This window comes from Monodon monoceros, unplaced genomic scaffold (genome assembly GCF_005190385.1).
Source record: "Monodon monoceros isolate NGI ecotype Baffin Bay Population unplaced genomic scaffold, NGI_Narwhal_1 Super_Scaffold_5, whole genome shotgun sequence".
Classification (NCBI taxonomy): Eukaryota; Metazoa; Chordata; class Mammalia; order Artiodactyla; family Monodontidae; genus Monodon; species Monodon monoceros.
Genome location: NW_021703782.1, coordinates 6,669,042 through 6,691,647, shown reverse-complemented (window position 1 = coordinate 6,691,647; position 22,606 = coordinate 6,669,042). Strand labels below are relative to the sequence as shown.

The window sequence follows — 22,606 nt, the reverse complement described above, 5'->3', positions numbered from 1 at the left end:
TTTTAAAATCAAAATATACATTTAATATAAAATATCAAAACATTCTTCTTCCAAACCGCCATACCCACGTATTTTTTCCAGTCTTACTTTTAAGTTATATAAAAAGGTAATCACAGTATATGGGAATTTTCACCATTTTCCATCTTCTCTCAAACACATATATTTATCTGTTCTTTTCTTTATTCAACATGTATTAAGCACAGACCCTGCCGTGGGTGCTCAGGACACAGCTTGAAGGCACTCAGGGACAGGAAGGTAATTACAATAATGTGAGTGAGAAGTGTTTCCACTGTAGAGTTCTCCAGCTCAGTGGGAAGACAGGTGAAGAAAGCAGGAGGGGACTATACTCAGGTGAGCAGATACTGTATGGCAGAGGCCTGAGCCTGGATAGTGGGATAGGTTTTAACTGATGTGGCTTCCCAGGCTGTAAAGAGGGGTTACAAGAAAGATATGGGGAGTGGCATGCCCCCTATGCCATGCCCTGGGGTTGAGATAGTTTAAGGGTTTTAAACATCAGAATGTCTAAACACGATCGGATCAGTGTTTTAGAACTTTTATTGGGAGGAGTGTGGAAATCGAATTGGATCTAAGAAATCTGGGGGCAAGGAAATCATTCAGGAGTCTAACTGCTGCTGCTGTCACAGGCAAAATTATAAGGGTCTGAACAAAGGCAGTGGCCATGGAAACCAACGGGAGGGAAAGGGGTTGGGGGTAGATCCCAGTCCTTCCTTTGTGCTAATAAACCTGTTTCTCACATTTTTCTCCATCTCATGTGTATTATTTGTTAAGGACCCAGCAGTAATTAGTTGAACTAATATTGTTATTATTTTGCGCCAGACGTAATTTCATTGTTGCAAGAAATCTGAGGCACAGAGCAGAAGCGACTTGCCCAAGATCCCACAGCTGGGCAGGAGCAGAGAGACAAGACCCGAACCAGCTTTGTGTGAATCCACAGCCAATGCTCTTCCAGTTCACCCACCCACCCCCGTACTGCTTCCTGTTTCCGGTTTTGCTCTCAGTGACTGGCAGCCTTTTAAGCTGAATCCGTCCCCTTCCTTTCTTAAAAGAATAACTTATTGGCTTACTAATCTTTCCAACTACTGTCCAATCTACTGCTTTCCATATCATGTTGGTCTGGAGCCTCTGCAATATTCATTTTCTCATCAGACATTTTTTTCCTTAAATTTCAGCCATTTGGTTTCTGTGCCATCTAAATTTACTGACGTTGACTACTGTCTGGAAAAATTCAAAGTATTTCTTCATCCTTCCTTCCCTGCACTTATCAGAGTACTTTGTGTTAGTAACAACTCCTTTATTCTTGAAGCTCCTTTCCCCATATGTGCTGCAACACTTTGCTTTCCCAACATGTCCCTGGGTCACTCCAGAGGCTCCTTCTCTGGCTCTTAAGGTGCTCTTTCTTGATAAAGAAAAACAGTTCCTTTTCTCCTTCTATGTTCTGTGCGTGCCCCTAGAGGTGTTGGGTTTTCTTTGGTTTCCTATGTTTGTTTGAATCCTCTGCTGTTCTCTTTCAACGTGAAGACTTGTTTCAGTGATTTACTGACAACATACGTTTCACACAACCTCCCCAAACATTCCTGCCCTGTCAGTCACCTCGTCTGCCGGTGACGAAGAAGTACACAAAGGATTCATTCTGCTGTGTAAGCTTTCTGCCTGACCCCCACCTCCCCAGGTGCTTAAATTTCTTTGATCATGAAAATAAATGCCAAGCAGGTATTAAGCTTACAGAATTAGAATTGAAGCCTGCAGGTGAGAGAGAGAGAAAGACAGACAGACAGACTAGGTCAGCTGCATATTCCCGGCTGAATGCATCTCAGTTCACAGCTCAAGCTCAAGTTCCTGGAGGACCAGGAACCTCTGTCCCATACTTAACTCAGAGCCTCCAGAGCTAGTATGACTCAACCAGCAAGCATACCATTGAACCAGCACGCCACCAGGCTGACAGCGAGTCTGGGAGTCCCGTGCAGTCAGTGATGACAATTCTTGCTGGGCACTCTCAGGATGACCCAGGATTGATACTGATCTGAAACGTAAGTGCCAATAAGACTCCTATTTCCAAGATTCAAGAGTTCCAGCCTTGAAATGATAGGATCCAGGGGTTTCTGTTCCGAGCACAGTGCACCTTTCATCTCCAATATCTATACAGGTTTGTCCAAAACACAATTAAGAAAGAAAAACAAAAAACCCACAACGGTGTTCGTGACCTCTGCTCCCTCCATCCCCACCCCAATGTCCAGGAGATGGGAATTCAGACAAAAACTTAGACAAAAAAGCAACATCCCTAAAATTGTGCTTTACTGTTTGCTGGGTTTGTTTGTGGTTTTTTTTCCCGGTTTTATTTTTCTTTGGGGTGGGGGGTGGGGGAGGAGAGGGGAGGACCTGGGCGCAGAGGAGGAATCCAGGCTCTCAAGCCTCTCCTCCACCCTTCTTTTGTGGGGTGGTCTTCAGCGCACTGAAGGGAACACTTCTTGGGGAGCACCCTTTCTGCTTGGTGCCTCCCACCGCCAGTCAGGCAGCCACAGGCAGAGGGGAGGCTCTGATCTGGGCTTGGCTGCGAGTCAGGAACACAAAGATCGCGGAGCCGGAGCGCTCAGGGCCAGGTGACACAATCGTGGGTGCCCGGCGCTGCTTGACAGCTTCATCCCCGCCCACTGGCAGGAGAACGCGGACGGGCAGCACGCGAGCGCGCAGGGTCCTTAAAAGCCGCAGCCGCGCGGAGACGCCGAGCTCGCCCACCGCGCGCAGGCGGCGACATGCACGTGAACGGCAAAGTGGCGCTGGTGACCGGCGCAGCCCAGGGCATCGGCCGAGCCTCCGCCGAGGCGCTGCTGCTCAAGGGCGCCAAGGTAAGCGAGGCAGGGCGCACGGCGCGAACCTCGTCGGCCCGGGGCCCCGGGGCATGGGGGCAGCGACCGAGGCTGAGCCCCCGGTGCCCGCCGTGCAGTCTCCAGAGCTGCCCAGGCTGGCGCGCTCGTGCGGACCTCGAACGCTCCGGGAGAGATCCCGAACTGTAAACTGCCCCATCTCAGATCCAAAAGAGGAGCGTCCAGGTCTCTTTATTGTTGGTCTATTTCAAGAGCCGCGCAGGATCTCGATTCCTCTCCTCTTGTCTGTAGGTAGCGCTTGTCGATTGGAATCGTGAAGCAGGTTTAAAGTGTAAAGCTGCCCTGGATGAGCAGTTTGAACCTCAGAAGACTCTCTTCATCCAGTGCGATGTGGCCGATCAGGAACAACTAAGAGGTAAGGGCGGGGAATCCATCCATCCACGCGGAGCGTACCTTGAGTAAGCAGCAACATGAAGGCAACCCCCGGCCAGAGATCCAGCCTGGGGCGGGCGGCCGGCTATCTCCTGGAGAGCAGCTACCTCTGAGCTGCAAGAGATAGCTGGGACTGTTACGTTTCCTCTGACGTCTCAGTAGCCCTAAAAGCTAAGGAGCAAGAAAAGCCAAGCATGCTTGAGAAATCCTTTTATTTTTAGTCATCTGGCCGCACAGAATGTAATCAAGATTCCTTGGTGTATTCCAAGACGGTGCTGCTACAGTAATTATTAAATGATTGAACTTGCAGATGGAACTGGGAAAGACAAAGTAGGCTAGGCAAGTATGGCAAACAACTTCTCCCAGAAAGCTGGAAGACAGAGTCCAATGACAATCAAATGTGGCAGTGTTTCTCTTTGGAACGTACTAGAATGAAAGGTCAAGGGTTGTCATCACAGACGTACTGGATACTTTTAACCACATGCTCTCTCTGGTGTTTCCCCTATGAAATGATATTTTAAAAACAATAATAGCTGTACTGTAGTCTTAGAATTGCAGAAGAAAAGTTTCTACCAGACTTTCCTCAATGCTTTCCTGTTTCCGTCTACTCACTTAAAATAGACCAATCTAGTTGTGAAATATCAGGGACCGAATTGGTGTAGACAATTAACAGATTTGGTCATATAGAAACCCAATAGATCTATATGAAAAACATACATATTTTTCTGGGGGAAAATGGGAAAATAAAATATTTGTATTTCACAAAGTGTTTTTGAAAGACTAAGTAAATTATTAGGCACGTCTTTAGTCAAGGGACCAAAAATATCTTCATAAAAGTCACTCTGGTACTTCTGTTCTTAACGTGGATGTGTGTTTTTTCGAAAATGTTGGGCTGTTCTGTGAGAGAGTGAAAATGGAGCTATATGTTAGAAGGAAACCAACTGCTGTTCAGGGAAACTGTTTTAAAGGAAATTATATAATTAAAATCCGAAAATGTTATAAAGACCTATAACATGGATTACAAGCATGAGTAGAAGAGACCTGTGAACATAGTGCTAGTTGCTAGAGGATAAAGTTTTGCTGATTGCACAGGATAGTTTTCATCAGGGAATAAAGTCATGTCCAACATGAATTAAAGTCCAACAGCCGTGCTGATGGAATAGGGAACAGATTCCCTATAGATCAGCTGAAAGCTATTTCTGTCTGAATTTATGTAGTTTCACACGTGACATTTAACCTTAATTGTTTTGCTTCCCAGTATTTAAAATTAGTACCTTGACTGTAAACACATTCCTTAAGGATAAGTGATTGTGAAGGAGGAAACCAGACACATAATGAGTGACCGGCAGAAGGCATGTTGGTCGTGAGAAATCCACATGTTGTCTGGACATCAGCGTTTATTTGCAGTTTAGGAAAACATGGCATTGGCTCTTCCAGTGTCAGGATTTAATGCTCCCTACAACTTTTAAAACTGCTTAGACATGTGGCCAAAGAGACTTCATTGAAATCATAAAAATACAGAGGTGAAAAAGTTCTTGGAGATGACTTGCAGATGAAAAATGCAACCTGAAGAGTTTAGGCAAATTACAAAGAGTACCACAGCATATAAATGTCAGCAAGAGTTACTAACAGACTGTAAGTTGCTTGAGCCCAAAATTCAGTGGTGTGTTATAAAGAAGAATACACCGATGTATAATTTGGTGTGTTATACATCAGTAAGGGCAGAGTATAAGGAATACAGCGGACACCGAAAGAGGAAAGAAAAGTAAAGAAGCAAGCAGACGTCCATATTTGACAACCTAATTTCCTGAAAGGTGGATGTGGAGTTCTGAAGAGTAGAATATATTTAAGATGAAATGCAAAATTTAACAATAATAATATTCCTTAGATCTTTTCTACTGGAGGACCCTTTCTGGAATCAATTTGAGATCTTAAGAAGCATTTTAAAGATTCTTTGAAAAAATGAACAGTTTTTATATATTTTGTTGTTTTCCATTCCAGTACAGTAAAAGGTACTGTAAAGGGTACATATTAGAAAGTCTTGGCAATATTTTTGGCAGCTAACTTGCATAGTAATTTATCCATTTGGCAAATTAGTCCATGCCGTCTTCAATATGTCTGGTGGTTGTTAATAATTCTTTAATTTTATTTCAATCAGTATAAAGTTTGTGCGGATCTATTTTTTTCAAGGAACTCATATGTTGGACCCAAGACCCGAGAACACATTTCTATCATTTGGAAGAATAACCACAATTGTTATCTATAGTTTTGAGTAATAGAACTAGAACCAGTGGTAAAAGGCCCAGGGAAACAATAGAACTATGTAAAAGGCTACTTTGAGAAATAATGTTTCTCAATACCAAGGGGTAAAGCCTAATTTTAACTGGTCAAGGAGGGTTGGCAAGGACTGGAAATGTGGTTGGACAACGTAATGAGGGACCTTCAAACCTCAGAATCTATGCAGACTTGACCTTAGTTGAACACAGTTGTTATACAAACTTGCAATACAAAGCTGTCAAAATAGAAAAAGAAAAGGCAAGCATCGAAGTTACAATAATCAAATAAAATCATCTGAATGAAAAATAGACTTACTAGGATATCCAGATGCACTGAAATGATCATAATGGATCTGGATACGTAACTGTTTAATATGACACTTTATGAAGAAAATATGGCTATTTTTAAAGGGATGCTTGTCATAGTCTAAGCCACAGAGCTTCAGTAACTTCTTAGGGACAGAGATGCTGGCTGCCCAGACTGACTTCTAAGAGCTCTTAGCATAGGATGCTCAGTTCTCTAAAATTTACACCACTGATACTGCTTACAGAACTTTAATGTGCATACAAATCACCTGTGGATCTTACTACGGTTAAGATTCCGATTCCATAGGTCTGTGGTGGCCACAGATTCTGCACTTCTAGCAGGTTCCCAGGTAATACTGATTGATGCTGCTGGCTCACAAACCACACTTGAGAAGCAAGGCAGGAAGTCACCGTCTACGAGTATAACTTTCACGAGAAGCGTGGATGAATTAAAACCTCACTTCAGGGCACAGACTGTCATAAATGTGTCTGTGCAAAATAAGAACGTATCTATGATGTCTTTTTTCTTTTTTTCTTATTAGATACTTTTAGGAAAGTTGTAGACCACTTTGGAAAACTGGACATTTTGGTGAATAATGCTGGAGTGAATAATGAGAAAAACTGGGAAAAAACTCTGCAAATTAATTTGGTAAGCCGTCTTAGCCATGTTCATGGTCTACAATTACTTAACAAAATGTTTTAAAAGGAAAAAAGGGTTTTTTTCATGGAAACAATACAATGACCTACAATGTAGAAAAAGGGAAGTTATAAAAAGCTGGGGAAAAAAGCATTTCCTTTTACAAATAGGAAGACATTTGAGGTTTTCAATTATGAAAATAAATCTGTCTTAAAATATTAAAAGGAGATATCAGAAAAAAACATCGTTTACTGTATAACTTAGGAGTTGGCAAACTACGGCCCTCAGGCCAAATGAGCCTGCCACCTGTTTTTGTGACCTGCAAGCTAAAAATGGGCTTTACATGTTTTAACAGTTGAAAAAATAAGAAAAAGAAGAAAAAAAAGAAATATATGAATATACAAAATTCAAATTTCAGTGTCTATAAAGTTTCATTGGAACACAGCCAAGGTCGTTTATTTACATGTTATCTCTGGCTACTTTCATGCTACCGTGGTAGAATCGAATAATTGTGACAGAGGCCCTATGATGTGCAATGCCTGAAATGTTTACCATCTGACCCTTTATAGAAAAAAAGTTTCTAACCCCTGGCTTAATTTATGTACTTAAAAAATAAATCTTAATTCCAGGACTATAACAGACAACAAGGCTAAAGTGACCGTTGGACTCTGTAATTATTAAGATTTTTATCCTGAATGCTGGTGTGTGTGTGTGTGCATGAGTGTGTGTAATTCCCACAATGTTTGATGATTATTTAGCTCTTCCTTGAATTGTAAACATGTAGAATAAGGAAATAAAATTTGTCTTATTCATTGTATCATAAGCTTGCTGATTATCTTATTTTATAAACAGACTTGACATAAGATATTGGGGTTTAGTAACAAACTTTAGCTGAAGCCAAATGTCAGAGCTGGGCGGGGCCTGGGGTCACCCTGTTTTTGGTAAGGTCTTTCTTACTAGTCTCGCAAAGCAGGCACATGTAAAGTACAGAGGGGCAGCTGTGTGTGTATAAATGCACAGGGAGTGGTCCCTACTTCACCACATCCAACTCCTTAAAAACAGGAACCATGTGATGTTTTTCTTTGTTCTTCTCTCAGTAATCAACACAGTATCTTGAAGATAGTGCTTAGTCAATAAATGTTTGACTTGAATTGACATTCTCATGAGTAATGACTTAACTGTAATAACTTGATAGGAGTAATGAGAATTACCCTAACTCACAAGAAAGCTGAATCTGTGAGTACCACTTTGATAAGGTACAAGCTTGACAGATGCCTAAAGTCCTTTGACCCAGAACAAAAGGTACTATTTTAAAGTACAAACACTCTCCTTCCAGTTCTTTCTAAAATTTGTCTCAAGTGTTCCTGGATATCATTATAGTTCAAAATAACTTTAAAACCTATTTGTCAAGTGTCCCTCAAAATCTTTCTGGTGTTGTGTGTGTGTATACGTGTGTGTGTGTGTGTGTGTGTGTGTGTGTGTTTAGAGACATGACAACTGCTGTTCCTGAGTTTATAATTTTCTTCTACTTTAGACTAATAATGTAGTGAAATAAAATGAAACATTTTCATACTGTGAACCATACTTACATCTCTTGGCTAAATCTTACTTTGTCATGGTATATCCATGTCTAAGATACCATTGAATTTGCTTAGTTAATACCTAATTTAATTTTATATTTGTGTCTCTCTGTTATAAATGATAAGAGCTTATAATTTTCTTTTTTTTTTTTTTTTTAAAGAAGATGTTGGGAGTAGGAGTTTATTAATTAATTAATTTTTGCTGTGTTGGGTCTTCGTCTCTGCGCGAGGGCCCTCTCCAGTTGTGGCAAGCGGGGGCCACTCTTCATCGCGGTGTGCGGGCCTCTCACCGCTGCGGCCTCTCTCGCTGCGGAGCACAGGCTCCAGACACGCAGGCTCAGTAGTTGTGGCCCACGGGCCCAGCTGCTCCACGGCACGTGGGATCCCCCCAGACCAGGGCTCGAACCCGTGTCCCCTGCATTGGCAGGCAGACGCTCAACCGCTGCGCCACCAGGGAAGCCCTAATTTTCTTTTCTTAAAATATTTCTATTTGGTTTGGCTGTCAGCTATTCCTTTGCTTACTTCTATCTCCTTGATCTGTCCGTTTCTGAATAGCATGTAGTCATATCTCAAATGACAAATGTCAACTTGCCTACCTCTTTCAGTCATTCTGTCAGTGTGAATTCTACATAAATGGCTGGTGATTATAATTTACTGATCTTTGATTTTTTTAAGTTGTAGCCCCACTTGCAAACTGTGATTTTTGATTTGTTTTATATTTCCAGAAATAATATTGGTACCTTATGTTTTCTTTTGATTCACATTTACCTAGGCGTATCTTTCTCTATTTCTTTATTTTGAAAATGAAAGTAACCTTTTATGTGAATTTTGTGTCTTGCTAACAGTATAATGTGAGATCTTAGTTTTCAAATCACATCTAGAAACAAATGCTTTTTATATTTGTGAATTTAGGTCACTCATATTTATTTTTACTCTTCTATTAGGACTTATTCCTTCCACTTTAGTTCATACTTTATGTTCGCTAAATTTTCTTTCTGTTTATGTTCTTTTTCCATTCTTGTCTTAAATTCCATTGGATCACTTTAATTTTCTTCAGCTGGTAAGAAAACCATACGTTTTATACGCAATCTTTGGTGGTTATCCCTGACTTATTATGAACCATACTTCATTACATCCTTTGGTTGCCAGATTTAAAATAATTTTTTTTGGAATATGCAACCAATTGGAAACTGCAGGAATTTTTAAAAACATGTTTTTATAAACTTATGCCCCTCTCCAAAACCACATAAAGTGACAAGACTTCTTTTTTAATCAAGCTATGCTAATGAAAAAGCACAAATCACACAGCAGCTCTCTCCCTAGAACATCACTACTATTTGTAGTTTCATCAGTAAAACTACAGATATTTTATAGATAGAGGTCCCTAGGGTATAAAGTTCCTATATTCAGTGCATTCATAATGGGCACCTACTGTGCCTTTCTTCTGAGAAATCAGCTGTCAGAAAACATGTGCAGTGATTAGAGTTAATATAATGAAACATGAAAATAGTGAAGAGATTGTCTCAGAGGTAATAGGATTCGAATTATCTATCTTCATCCAGCAGACAGGGCATGTTTGCTTTAATATAATAAATATACAGGTGAATAAACACCTGCTCCAATGTGGAAAGTTCCTGCATTATCTGCAAATAGAAAATTCTGCAAGATGGGAATTTTATTCGCCCTGTTTGGTTACAACTCACTCTCCTGGAGCTGGCCTTTATTTTTCTTTGAACTCTGCTGACAAAGGCCACTCCTTAGCTTAACTCCGGGGACTGATGACATTTATTTAATATTACATAAAAAGAACAAGCTATAACCTTTGTTACCCATATATAACTTAAAAACAAATTACTTCCCCTCCTACTTACAACACCCATTGCAAAAGTAGATTAGAGTCTGACCAATCATTATCCTTATAACTTGATTATCTCTGTTAGTATAATGCAAATATTTGTGTGTGGTTTGTATAATAATTTTTTTCAACTCTGCTCTGGATGTAATTTACCTCCTTGTACAATTCCCTGTGTGGTCTTTTGCATATTTTTCCATGTTCTTGTCCATGTCAGAGAGTAACGGCTTAAAGGACCTCACCATGTATCTTTCCCTCTTCTGAAATTTTATACAACATAGTTTATACCATCCTTATAAGGCATGTCAGTTTTTAAATTTTATTAGAATTATTTCTATACATGTATAACTTATGCTACTCTACTGTAAGTTCTCTGAAGGCAGAAAATTGTTGTTTTGCATACATAGATGTTCAATTAAAGTGTATTAGAAAAATAAACTGCTATTCTATGATATTTTGCATACGTGGATATTCATTTTTGTGTTTCAGTACAATGTTTGGATGGTTTCCTAACACATCAGTGTTGCAAACAGTGTACGACAAACAGTATATATGTCCTTCCACTTTTACTCCTTAGCAAATTTGCCCTTTCTTTATTCTTCAGCCAGCAGCTCCCACCGCTCTTCCCACACAAGAGATACAGTAAACCTCTTCCCAGTCTTTTGTTTCCACTAGGCTCCTCTGTGTGTCAGCCACAGCTGCCTTATTTATAGCTGCTCAGGCTCACAGGGAATGTTCAGGAAAGAATGAGTCTTTGTATAACTCTCAAAGGTTGGTCTGGCCATTGGGCAGAGGTAGACTTAACTCTGAATATTGATAAGGCCATTTGGTAATGTATTTATTTTACTTTTTGAAGCTTTAATAAACCTAAATAATTCATTCCCACTCAGATGGGACTTCCAACCTAATTTGGACATATGACTAACTTATATTGACGCCTTTAGTATATTCAAATAAAAATTAAACAAAATAGATGGCTATTGTTGGGGATTTTAAAAAAGATTTGTTTCAGACCTGAATTTAAAATTCATGAACTTTTATTTCATGTCTCTGATCTTGAATTTCCCAGTTTGTGAAAGGATGAAGGTAATCCTCTTACCTCTAAGGTTGGTTAAGCGTCAATAAACCATAATTTGTATGAAGCATCCAGTACGGTGCTACTACATAGCAGTCACTCAAAAAATTGCATTTCTCGTCCAGAGACTAAAAACCTACATTTTCTTCATTCACACTATCTCATTGCTAAACGAGGTGGGTCCCTCTGCTCTATACTGTCTCTAATGAAGAGTTGAGGAAATGGACAGAAACAGTGTTGTCAAGTGTACTCCTTTTTCTTGGCTCCCAGGGGTGTTGACTACACCTTAAATTAGTAACTACTTTCTGTTACTGCTACTCTGCCATATCTAAAGATCCCATTGAAATGTTATAGTTAGGGAAAGCTTGCTAAATTTTCTAAGTAGCTTCTGCGAGGGGGAAGACAATCATATCTACCCCCTAAATACGCAGAAATTTTAAAAGATTGAACATGGAAGAATAAAAGATGAGAAAAGGTTTCAGGAAAAAAATGATCATCTATATTAGTATCCCTTGAGAACTGGCTGGAGAAAAAAACAAGAAACCTGAAAGGCAGAGTTTCATGATTTAGATGACAGAATCTTTTAAAAAACTGCTTTAATTACAGTGTAGCACAAGAACCATAAATAAACTGAAAGCAACTGCAGACTGGAGGGAAATTAAATAAAGGAAATGACAGATTAGGAAAATTCCGTAGTGGATACACACACACACGCACACACATACACACAAATGTTATAGAAGCATATATACATATATGTGTGTATAATAGGAAGACATTATGCCTAATAAGAGGAGTTAAACAAGTTCATTTATCCTTTTATCTGTATTACTAGAGAATTATTTCCAGGATAGAGGAATTTATGAGAGTGGTTTTAAGTTATAGAATGCTTTAACTTGTTAAAAAAAAAAAAGTATGTTAACATTTGGAATACTATACAATTTCAGTATTACATATAAAAATTGTCTCTTCGTAACTAAAAATGTTGAGTAAGCATGTGTTAATTATATCACTTTGTCAATAACTGAATTTTCATTTATCCTCACTAAGTAAAAGTAGACTTTGGATTTTCCTCTTTTTTTGTTTGAGAGTCAAATACAAAATTTTAATACCTTTACAAAATGGACTAAAATAATGCTATAGGTTCCAGTTTTTTTTTGTATCTGTAGCGAGAACATATCTGTAATTTTTGTTTTCTTTTTTTCCCTGGATATTACAATGGCCCAATCTATACAATGTATAAACATTGCCAAAAGGCCACAAATATATTTAGGAAACATTTTTATTCTGTGTTTTTCTAACAATTCCATTAATATATGATCTGGGATATGGAAGAGGTTGTCAAAGTAAAGGAAAAGAGGTGAAAATTTCTTATATGTACAGCTAAAACCTTAGGCTTTGTCTTGCAGGTTTATCCTAAGAAGCCTTTTATTTGAAAAGTTACTCAGTTCTTAACCTGATAATGGATGGCAAGATAATCCTTCGCCTTCTCCATCAAAAACCAGGAAATAAATCTGGCTTTTAAAAAAAATTAAAAACATTCCCAAATTTTCTATCTGGCTGCATCTTGTAGATGTTGAAAACACAAAAGCAGGTGTCAGCAAAGCTGTAAATACCTGAGAATAAAAGCGTAGCGCCAATACACATAAACAGAAATTCTGTTCAGACATGCTGGAGACTTGGGCAGAAACACACAGAATCTAACTGACTTCAGTAATTTCAGCCATCTACATTCTTTTCCTTCTTATATAAGCCATTAATGTTTTGTTTTCCCTTTTTAAAGGGAATCATGTGCAGGTTTTACTCATTCTCCCTAAGCCTACTTAATATCAAACTGATGCATGGCTTAAGTGAATAGAATCTTCAGCTTACTTTTTTTTGTGCTAGAACTACTGTTAGGTAGAGAGGCAACTCTGGATCCTTGTCAAAAAAACTCCAAAAGGACGTTTTAAACTAAGAAGAAGGTAACCACCAATATATACCCTCAGGTTCAGACTCGTTATCTCATTATCTGTCGTATCATTTTCTTTGCAGTGCTATAAAGAATGAGAGACATAGGAATTAAGATGTCAAAAGCAAATTTTCACCTTTCAAAAGTCTGAGTTGGAAGGGAGAGGAGTTCTTAAATCTAAAAGGGAATGCAAGGTTTCAAATACGTTTCATGTCACAAGTTGATTTTGACAGTGGTTAATTCTTAAATGTTAGGATAAAACCGAAAAGGTGCCTATACCTGGATGTGAGTAGCAAAGCAGAGTAAGCTTTCGAAAGGACAGCTGCAGGAGTGATGAACAAAATTAAGTGATTTCATTACTGAAGACCATATGTCCAAGGAACAGAAATCCCTTTTGCTCAAACTGGGTACAACGGCTATGTGATCTAATACGACACAGAGTTCAGGATGGCTTGACGCTGCAGCTCCCGGATCTCATTCCCGTCTGCCAGCCATCATGGTGGTTTCCTCTTAAAGATGCTATCAATATAACTTCATTGCAGCCATCGCCCCCATATGAAGCAATGAGAAAGGAGTAACGCAATCATTTCTTCCTGGTTTTCTTAAGAGCGATGACAATTTTCTCCGCAGAGTCCTCTTCCATCACCCTCCCCAGCCCAGACTCCACCTCCAGTGGACTGCTTCTCAGGTCTCGCCAGAAATGGTCACATTTGGCTCCTAAACCAGTCACGGGCAAGGGGAATGGGATTTCTGTGATTGAAATAGATTAATCACTGTCTGCACTAAAACAGGGGAGATCACCTTCCTCTGTATTACATGCAGAAGAAGTAGACACGAATGCAAAATAGAAGAAGGAAATCAAAACTGTGTAGGAAATCAAGGGTATCCACTATTACATATTCCAAGATCCAAGAGAGTGAAACAGAGCAGATGGATGTAGAATAGTTGGACAAGAGAACCATGGGCTAAGAAGGGTGAATACATTTTGTATCCAGTATTTAGAAAAGAAAAAGAATGTACAGAATTCTTGAAGATGCTGAGGATTAGTGAGAGTAACAAGACACTTGGAATATAACCTTTATCATAAAATCTCAGATCAGGCAACTAAGTGAAGTTTTGCAGAGATGTGATGAGCTCTACAAGTTTAGGCAAATAAAAGAGAATCCAGTCAGTGCGTTTGAAAAAAACACAGCCACTTCAAAACCTTTCATTGATAACATGTGCAGGAGTCTCCCTCGGTGTCTGGGATAGCAATAAAAACTGTGGTGTGTGACCATATGATAAAGTATAATAGCTCTTTATCAGAGCTATACTCTTTAACAGAGTATAATAGCTCTGTTGCTTTTCCCATTTCTGCCCCTGGACTAGGTTTCTGTCATCAGTGGAACCTACCTGGGTTTGGATTACATGAGCAAGCAAAATGGAGGTGAAGGTGGCGTCATTATTAATATGTCCTCTTTAGCAGGTAAGGACAATTATCATGTTAATAATGATTTCTTACTGGTAATTGGGACCACAAAAGTAACTCTTCAAAGTGTATTTATTATCAACTCAGGTTTGAAATTGAAACTTGGTTTCCTTTTTTTTTTTTTACTGGTTCTATGGAATTTTCTGTTATATGATATCAGAAGTTCAAACTCTAAGTTTATTCCTATTATCTTAAATTGTGACTTTATCTTTCTGCAGTACTATTTAAAAAAAATGTATAGATATTTTCCTAGAGTTGCTACTTGTCAAAGGTTACTGTGAGATTCCTAAGCAGTAAAACATGTAAAAGCACCTTTGATAGACTAAAAAGGACTAAAACGAAGTTAAGGTATCTCTAGTCCTGTGTGATTTTAGTAAGCGTGCCTAATTTTAAAATATGGCGTATATAGTTAGTTGGGATATACTGTAGGGGAAGCCAGACTTGATCTCTACTTTCTCAGCCTCTCTGGCCCAGCCTGAGAATGAAATTGACATAAGATGGATCAACAAGGGCAAAGCGTACAGGTTTTCACACGTCCATGAGAGTCCCCACAGGAAAATGAAGACCCAAAGAAATGGCAAGGCCTCGCTGTTTATAAACTAGGTTGAACAAAGCAAGGCAACTGTGGGAAAGTAACTAAAATATATGGGGAGACTAAAGAAAGATAAAGTTATTTTAACAACGTCTGTACAGATGTCTCTTGGCCTTGACTCCTATCTCCAGCGATAGATAAGGTTTCTTTTCTCCTGGTACGGGGACAGCATCTTTTACATGGGATTCTGTGTCCTGCTTTCAGGAAGAAAAGGGAGATTAAAGTGCTCCTTTGCATCTGCTGTTTTACAAGTGCCTTTAGCTCAAATTCACCCTTACGCCCATGTGACATACTTTGGGGTGGCATATTCCACCTCCCTTCAGTGCTAAACTGCAATAATAAATAGACCCAAAGGTGTAATGGTTTAAACATAGCGTAAGCTTATTCCTCACTCATATATCAGCCCAGGGCAAGGGAACCTCTTCTGTACGCAGTCTTTTGGGAAACCAGGCTGGCAGAAGCTCTTCAGCGTGGAGCTTCCAGGGTTACGCTGGCACTGGGGGACTCCTTTCTCTCCTACAGAAAGAGCAAGAGAACCCCGAGGAGGTGTGGTTCCTCTTCTATATCCCAGCCCTGCAATGGCAAACCTCACTCTGTTCACATTCCTATAGGCTTTGACCTCATGGCTCACCTGACAACAGGGAGTCTGGGAAACGTAGTCTAGCTGTGTGTCTAAAGGTGGATGTCAGAGGAGAGCTGATCATCCTTGCCACAAAGGGCAATCCAAAATGTGTTTTATTCAGGGCAGTGTGATTTACGATCAGCTGATGTCGTCTTACTCCGTATTAGCTATAAACCTTTGGCAGGAACTTTTGGAGCAGAAAGACTTTACTCTGAAAATTCTAGGAAAAAATCATTAATGGGTCTTGAATAGTTAAAGTGAAATCATGAAATTTTAGAACACTGACCAATATTGACAGCAAGTCTAAACTATTCGTGTCCAAAAAACAGTGAGACTTTCTTCAGTCATTGGGTTGGTTTCAGTTATTGTGGTAATTGCAGAATCGGTGTTCCTTGCCCCCCACCCCCCATCCTGTCCTCCACCTCCTGGCTGCAGTAGCACTGGGGGAGTCAGGTGACCACACTAGTGTCTGAGGCTCAGCGTTTTTCTCATTCCTCTAGGAATCATTGTCAGATGGTCTTTAAACCACTGTGAACTTAGCACGAGTGGAAACTTAGACATCTCCCTCTTCAGAAGTTCTCAAAAATAAACCCGCATCTCATTTTGAGTTGCTTCAAGACAAAAATGCCATCCCTAGAGTTATTATAGCCCTGGTTCTACAATGGTTCAGGGTAATCTGGTTATTTTTCCTAACATGTCATCTACTTATAAATTGTAACATTTCAAGTCCAAGAGTACAATAAAAGATGAAAGCATGGGCAATACTTAAAAGAGATATTCAGCCCCAGAGAGGGCTGAAGTTTGGATTCTCAGAGGCTGGAACCCAAAAGGCAAATTGTCACGGCTAAATCTACACTATTTTGAAATGAAATCGTACGAAAAATATATAAATGATTGGAGAATTAAGAAGAAATGTTTAATAGTTTAATACAAATATAAATGTACAAAAGAACCTAGGGTGGTGATTAAGACATAATTCCATGAATTCTCTCTTAAAGTTAAGGGGGCTAGTGACACTGGAGAACCATGAACATCAGAGACTCTTGACCTTGTATCATTGGAGGCACTGGTTTCAACCTCAGGAAAGAGAGAAGGCCTCGGGGTTGAATCAATATAGGACTCTCTGGGACAGCCTCTGTACCGGAAGAGGCTTACTTGCCCCAAAGAGCATGAATAGAGAAATGCAGGGTAGTACTGCCTTTTATCCAATAAAAATATTTAAATATATAGTAACAATTAACTTTCACTGAGCGCTCACTGTTTGCATGATACTCTTTTAAACACTGCGTATGTGTTCTCTCATTTAATACTCTCAACAGCACAGTGAAGTAGATTCTATAACCTTCATCTTGCAGATAAGGGAACCTAGCCTGGGGAGTGTAGGTTTCTTGCACAAGCTTACATGCAGGGAAGCGGGGGAGCTGCAGTTCTCATGCTAGCAGCCTGATACGCGATCCCCTACTCTTAACCACTTGATTTTCTCTCTCTTCTATCTATGAGTCTGTCAGTCTCTGTCTCTTTCTGTGTCTATCTTAGCCTAATTATAAAGAAAGAGAAACTGAATTCCTGTAACTTGATTAAGCCAATGCGATGTGCTAGTATCTTCAGGCCTCCTGGGCACTACTTGAATCTCAGGACTATTTATTAAACCTTCAGCGAAAGCTTAAGCTATTGCCCCATTTGACACACACAGAGTAAAGCCCTGGAACCATTTGGGGAGCTTACCAACATCACAAGTCAAAACATGCCAGAGAGAAGAGTAATTTAGGGATTACAATTAGATGTCCACTTGGCTTTCTTGGCTAAGAGCTTGCTTTGTCACAGTACCCATCCTGGGTGTGAATTTTCCTCTTAGCCTATCTCAGAGCCAGTACTGGGAACCCTGTGTGGATCCTTCTCTAATCGTGCAGATAAAACAATGAATGGATATAAACTCAATGAGGAGACCACTTTGGCTTTGAATTACCTTTCTGACACTCTTACAGTCTAGTGAATAGCAGAACAGTCTAAAGTGGAGTAGTACTGACACATATACACTACCAAATGCAAAATGCACGGCTAGTGGGAAGCAGCCGCATAGCACAGGGAGATCAGCTCGGTGCTTTGTGACCACCTAGAGGGGTGGGATAGGGAGGGTGGGAGGGAGACGCAGGAGGGAGGGGATATGGGGATATATGTATACTTATAGCTGATTCACTTTGTTATACAGCAGAAACTAACACACCATTGTAAAGCAATTACACTCCAATAAAGTTACTTTTTAAAAAAACAAAGAAACAAACAAACAAAAAAAGCAAAGTGGTTCTCCCTCTGATATTTCTCCCAACAGGCAGGGTAACTCTGTTGATCATGGTTCAATAGTTCGTCTCTGTCCATTATACTTGATTGGGTACCTTCATAATGCCCGTCCTCCATACTTGTGGCATCTACACCATTTCCTTGTTGCCTCTGGCCAATCCAGACAGCCCCTGCTACCCCTCCTCTGACCCTGGGCTTTGTCACTGAGGTGTCCTCATCTCAGAAAGAGAATTAAAATGTATTGTCTTGAATTTTATCCACTCACCAAGAGCTTCTGTTCTTCCCATAATGAGATCAGTTTGATAAAAATACAGGATTTTGTAATAGTAGCAGAAGATAAATGTAGACGTCTCACATCCTCATACCTTCCTCAGAAATAATATCAACAATTTTGTTCCCCTGAAGTTGGAGCATGTCGGCAGAGGTCAGATGACCAAAAACATCTTTGAGGGGTTACTGGAGTCAAAGTAATTCTTTTTTTTTTTTTTTGAGTCCTCAGTTTATATGAGGTATAATTGACAAATTTGTAGGAAGAGAGTTCTCATGCTTGCTTCTTCTGTGTTTTCCAAATATTCCTTCCTTACAGACTTTCCCTCTTTCCCCCCTACTGCTCACTCTGTTGAAGGAATGGTGGGTAATATTCAACCCAACCAGAGTCCATCCCATGATCTCTTGCACAGATCCAGTGGAATCATTTAGTGTCATAGTAAAACCTCAAGTTGACACACTGGTTTCGGCAGAGAAGTTAATGAGTAACGACCGCTGACGCAGACCGAGTATCAGATGCAATTAATAAGTTTAACAAACAGAGGAGTAGTTACAGGGGAGAGTGATTCCTCGGTGTATTGAGGGAAGGGTGTGCTTGTCCCTGGAAGCCCTGGAAGTTGTTCCAACCTCTGTTAACCACATAGATTCTTCTGTACAAGTTTTTGTCTATAAATATAATATATAAACCTGCACTCATTTTACCACATCCATCCTTAACTGTCAAACAAGAAAAAGTTGAACAAGAGAGAAGAGTGAAGTCTGGTTTAAAGCAGATAAACAGCTCTGCTCCCATGAGGCATCCCATAGGAGTCGAGTATGCTGCTTCTATACTTAGTGGGAAAGGAAGAGTAGTCATCACAGAAAGAGTCTGCCCACCAACCCTGCTCCCACCTGCTCCGCTACTGAGGTCTTGGTGTTTGCTATGCCTCAAAAATAAGTCACTCAGTAGCATTTGGTGAGTGACACCACGAAGGTTGTATCTGCTCTGAATTGAAAACATTAGAGTCTCAAGAAAATACCTGAAAATCTTAGAACTTGTTTAGCATGTCTTAAACCCAGCCCAGTGACATACTCACTTGAGCTCTAAGTTGTATCGACAACTATGTAATTACTTTGTGTTACGGTAGAAGAGCTCAAGTTACCACTTTAAATAACACATTCAAGTTAACCAAACGTGTTAAACGTGGACAGAAGGGAAATGGGGCTATGAAAGTAACTGGCAAAGTTTCTACCCCAAGAGCTATACGTCAGTGTTTCGTCAACATGGCAGTACCAGTTAGCGTGGCATAGATGAAACAGAAGCACGATGAGAGGTACAAGGCTTTAGAACTCACATGGCCTGAAGAGCAGCTGGACTGGAATGTCACAGCAGGCCAGAAATTTCAGGTAATCACGTGGTACAACCCTCTGCAACTATTTTTGCTTTAAAGAAGAGGGAGTAACATTTAGCAAGTGCCAAGTTCCAGGCACTGTGATAAACTATTGGCTCTGTGATATCACATTGAACTTTTACAAATCCCTACAGTAGAAGTCTGTTTAATTATCTCCAATTTATAGTGGAACCACTCTTCTCAAACAAGCTGCGTACATGGGAAAGGTGGTGACGATTAGCAGTAGCAATAAAAGCAATGGTATGTTGCTCTATTTTAGTGTATATCGTACAATGGCTGAGTCTGCATTATTTGGATCTTAACTGGTCAGATGTCAACGGCTCTGAGTACGTGGGCCACCTCCCTCGCTTAGTGCCAGCGAAAGTCTTCGTGGTGTCCGTTTTGCTGTCTTATGGCTTAAAATTATTAAGAAAACACATACTAAAAGGAATCAGTAGGAAAGGCTAAATATTTATAAATTGGCCTTTTGAGGAATGGATAAAAGATGTAGGGTTTCCTAGCCATAAAGACTATTAAGAAAATGAATATTCTTCTAGAATTCAACATGAGAGACATTACCTACGGGCTCTGTTTAGAGGCAGATTCTTCTGACTCAGTAAGTCTGGGGTGGATCCCGCAATTCTGATGCTGATCCTCCACCCACACTTTGAGGAACCAGCCTCTAGTTTGCACAGGGACATTCTCTGAGTGGCTGAGAAAGCTCATCTTGGTTTCCTCTGATCACAGCCTAGGGGATAACTGAACTTTTAGGAAGGGGGATTGTGATGGGACCTTAGGGACAACTTTCTGAGAATTAACAATCCCTGGAAAGTGCTGCTGGGGGTTACCTTTCTGGAAGGTAGAAAGATGTAGTCGTTCTGTGGAAGTTTATCCCACTTTTTATGTCAGGTCATACTTTAAGACATAATTTGTTAACGGCAAGCATGTGACCGGGGAGAAAAGGCAGCATCAGATAAGGTGCTCTGTTGTGTGGAAAAGCATCTAATAAGGAAGTCCACCAGTTACTTTGGTCCACTTTCTGCACAAACATAGATAAACGGATTCTCACCAGTTCTCTTTTTTTTCCTTATTAGAGAAGTGCTGGTTAACCACAGAAAGATGGGTAGACCGTTTCTTTTTTGATTTTAAAGAAAATGTGAGGAATTTCGACCCCTGCTTTTTAGCACAGCTGCTGAACTCAAGTTTTTATCATGCAAAGATCAGTATCCTTAGATTCTCAATTTCCTTTCCTAAGTTGAATTTCTTTAGCACTTCTGTATAGTCTATCTTACCTCGTTTCTATCCATTTAAAAGAAAATATGTTTAAGGATTCAGTACAACTGCCGTCTGAGCAGATTTCAGTTTTTTTGCACAAAAACTTTTTGAGCGATTTACCTCCTGTGAAATGTAGATATTAAAGTTATCTTTTGTAAATACAGGTAGAAAGAATATTAAAGATAGAGGAACTAATGTGGAAAGGGAAATGATATTTTACTTTTCCAAATGCCTTCTTTATTTGTTCTATAATTACATGTGTCATTTTCAAGTATTTAAAACTTTTTTCATAATTATCCCATCAGTCGGTGCCATTTGGTGTTATTATCCTGAGCGGCTGTAGAAAATATTTCTCTGTTTCGTGGGTAGAATTTCTCCCTCTGTTGATATTATTTTTCTTAATCTACAGTTAGGACGGACATAAACTTGCAACTAAATTACACGTGTTGTATTTTGGAGAGAGAGCCATTTCACAATTCTTTAAGTAAACTTGCAGAGTGCTGGGCCCAGAATAAATAAGTATTGAAAATCTATTCTTAACTTTTTAAATATAAGGCATCCATTTTTAAGCACAATTAAGGATTCCCCACATCAAACAAAACATTTTTTTAGAGACTGTTCTCTCATGGTCTCAGTCCTTTGTTGTGTTATTCTTAAATCCTTTAACATGAAGACAAAATAATTTTGCTGTGCATATGGGAATTAATTTGCAAGATTTAAAAAAATCCAAATTAATTCCAGCAACTGGGCCTGTAGTCACTATCCTGGCAGAACTCCCTGTGAAGTCAGATGGGGTGATCTGGATGGTCAGATATCAAAGCTCTACCCTAGCCCTGTGCCAGGGGCTCTCAGTAGAGCAGATTTAAAATACTACGTCAATATCCTTTGTATTTAAAGTAACTAAATACATAGTTCTTAAATGGATGCACTTCTGTAATACTTTTGAATTAGGATTAGCGAGAGTCCACAGTTTGCCAAGGTTCAGAAACCAAACCCAGTTAGGATGCTGTACCAGATTTGTGGCATTTTAGTGCAAAAGACACATTTTCATAAAAAGGTACGATGTGGATAAACAGGTAAATAAAACAATAAATAAGACTTGAGATGTTTCATCTTTAGGAAAAATGATTACATTTATATAAAGATAATGGCAAATAGTAATGCTTTTTATGTGTCAGGCACAGTTTTAAGTATTTTATGTAAATTAGCTCATTCAGGACTCAGAATAGCTACTATTACTACTCTATTTCACAGAGGAAAAACACCATGGTAGGCAGCAGTAACCCCTCCAAAGGTAACAGAGCTCATTGTGGTGGATTCAAGATTTGAGATCAGCCAGTCTGGCACCCAAAATCCAAACTACTGTGCTATAATCTGTCTCGACCAATTCAATTAAAAGGACATTTTTAAATGGTTAAGTAGTATAAGAAATAACATTCTGGCCAAATGGTGATCCTCCCCTTGGTTTTATACATTTCAACTAACTATTTAAAACATGTTTTCATTATATTTGGCACTTATTTGGTACCAAACACATATTTCTAAAATGAATTCACTCCTATAAAACCTTTTGAATTAGCACACACTGTATTTTAAGGGAAGAAAACTAAATTTCCCATCTCAAGACAGAGTAAAAGATCTTGGCTGGACATCTGGAATTTAAATTTGAAAATTATGTGTGTGTGTGTGTGTGTGTGTGTGTGTGTGTGTGTGTGTGAGAGAGAGAGAGAGAGAGAGAGAGAGGGAGAGAGAGAGAGAGAGA

At 39.5% G+C, this 22,606-nt stretch overlaps 1 protein-coding gene across 2 annotated transcripts in view; it reads left to right on the top strand.

Annotated features, from left to right (window-relative positions):
• Positions 1–2,726: 2,726 nt before the first annotated feature.
• The window catches only part of HPGD (15-hydroxyprostaglandin dehydrogenase), a 29,324-nt gene continuing 9,444 nt past the window's right edge, over positions 2,727–22,606 (top strand). Inside the window, exons 1-4 of one of the 2 annotated variants that reach the window (XM_029202992.1) lie at positions 2,727–2,864; positions 3,135–3,258; positions 6,400–6,506; positions 14,321–14,417. In XM_029202992.1, coding sequence (XP_029058825.1) covers positions 2,772–2,864; positions 3,135–3,258; positions 6,400–6,506; positions 14,321–14,417 — 421 coding nt within the window. In that variant the 5' untranslated portion in view covers positions 2,727–2,771. The remainder of the gene's footprint in view (positions 2,865–3,134; positions 3,259–6,399; positions 6,507–14,320; positions 14,418–22,606) is intronic. The other variant, XM_029202993.1, reaches the window with a different exon arrangement.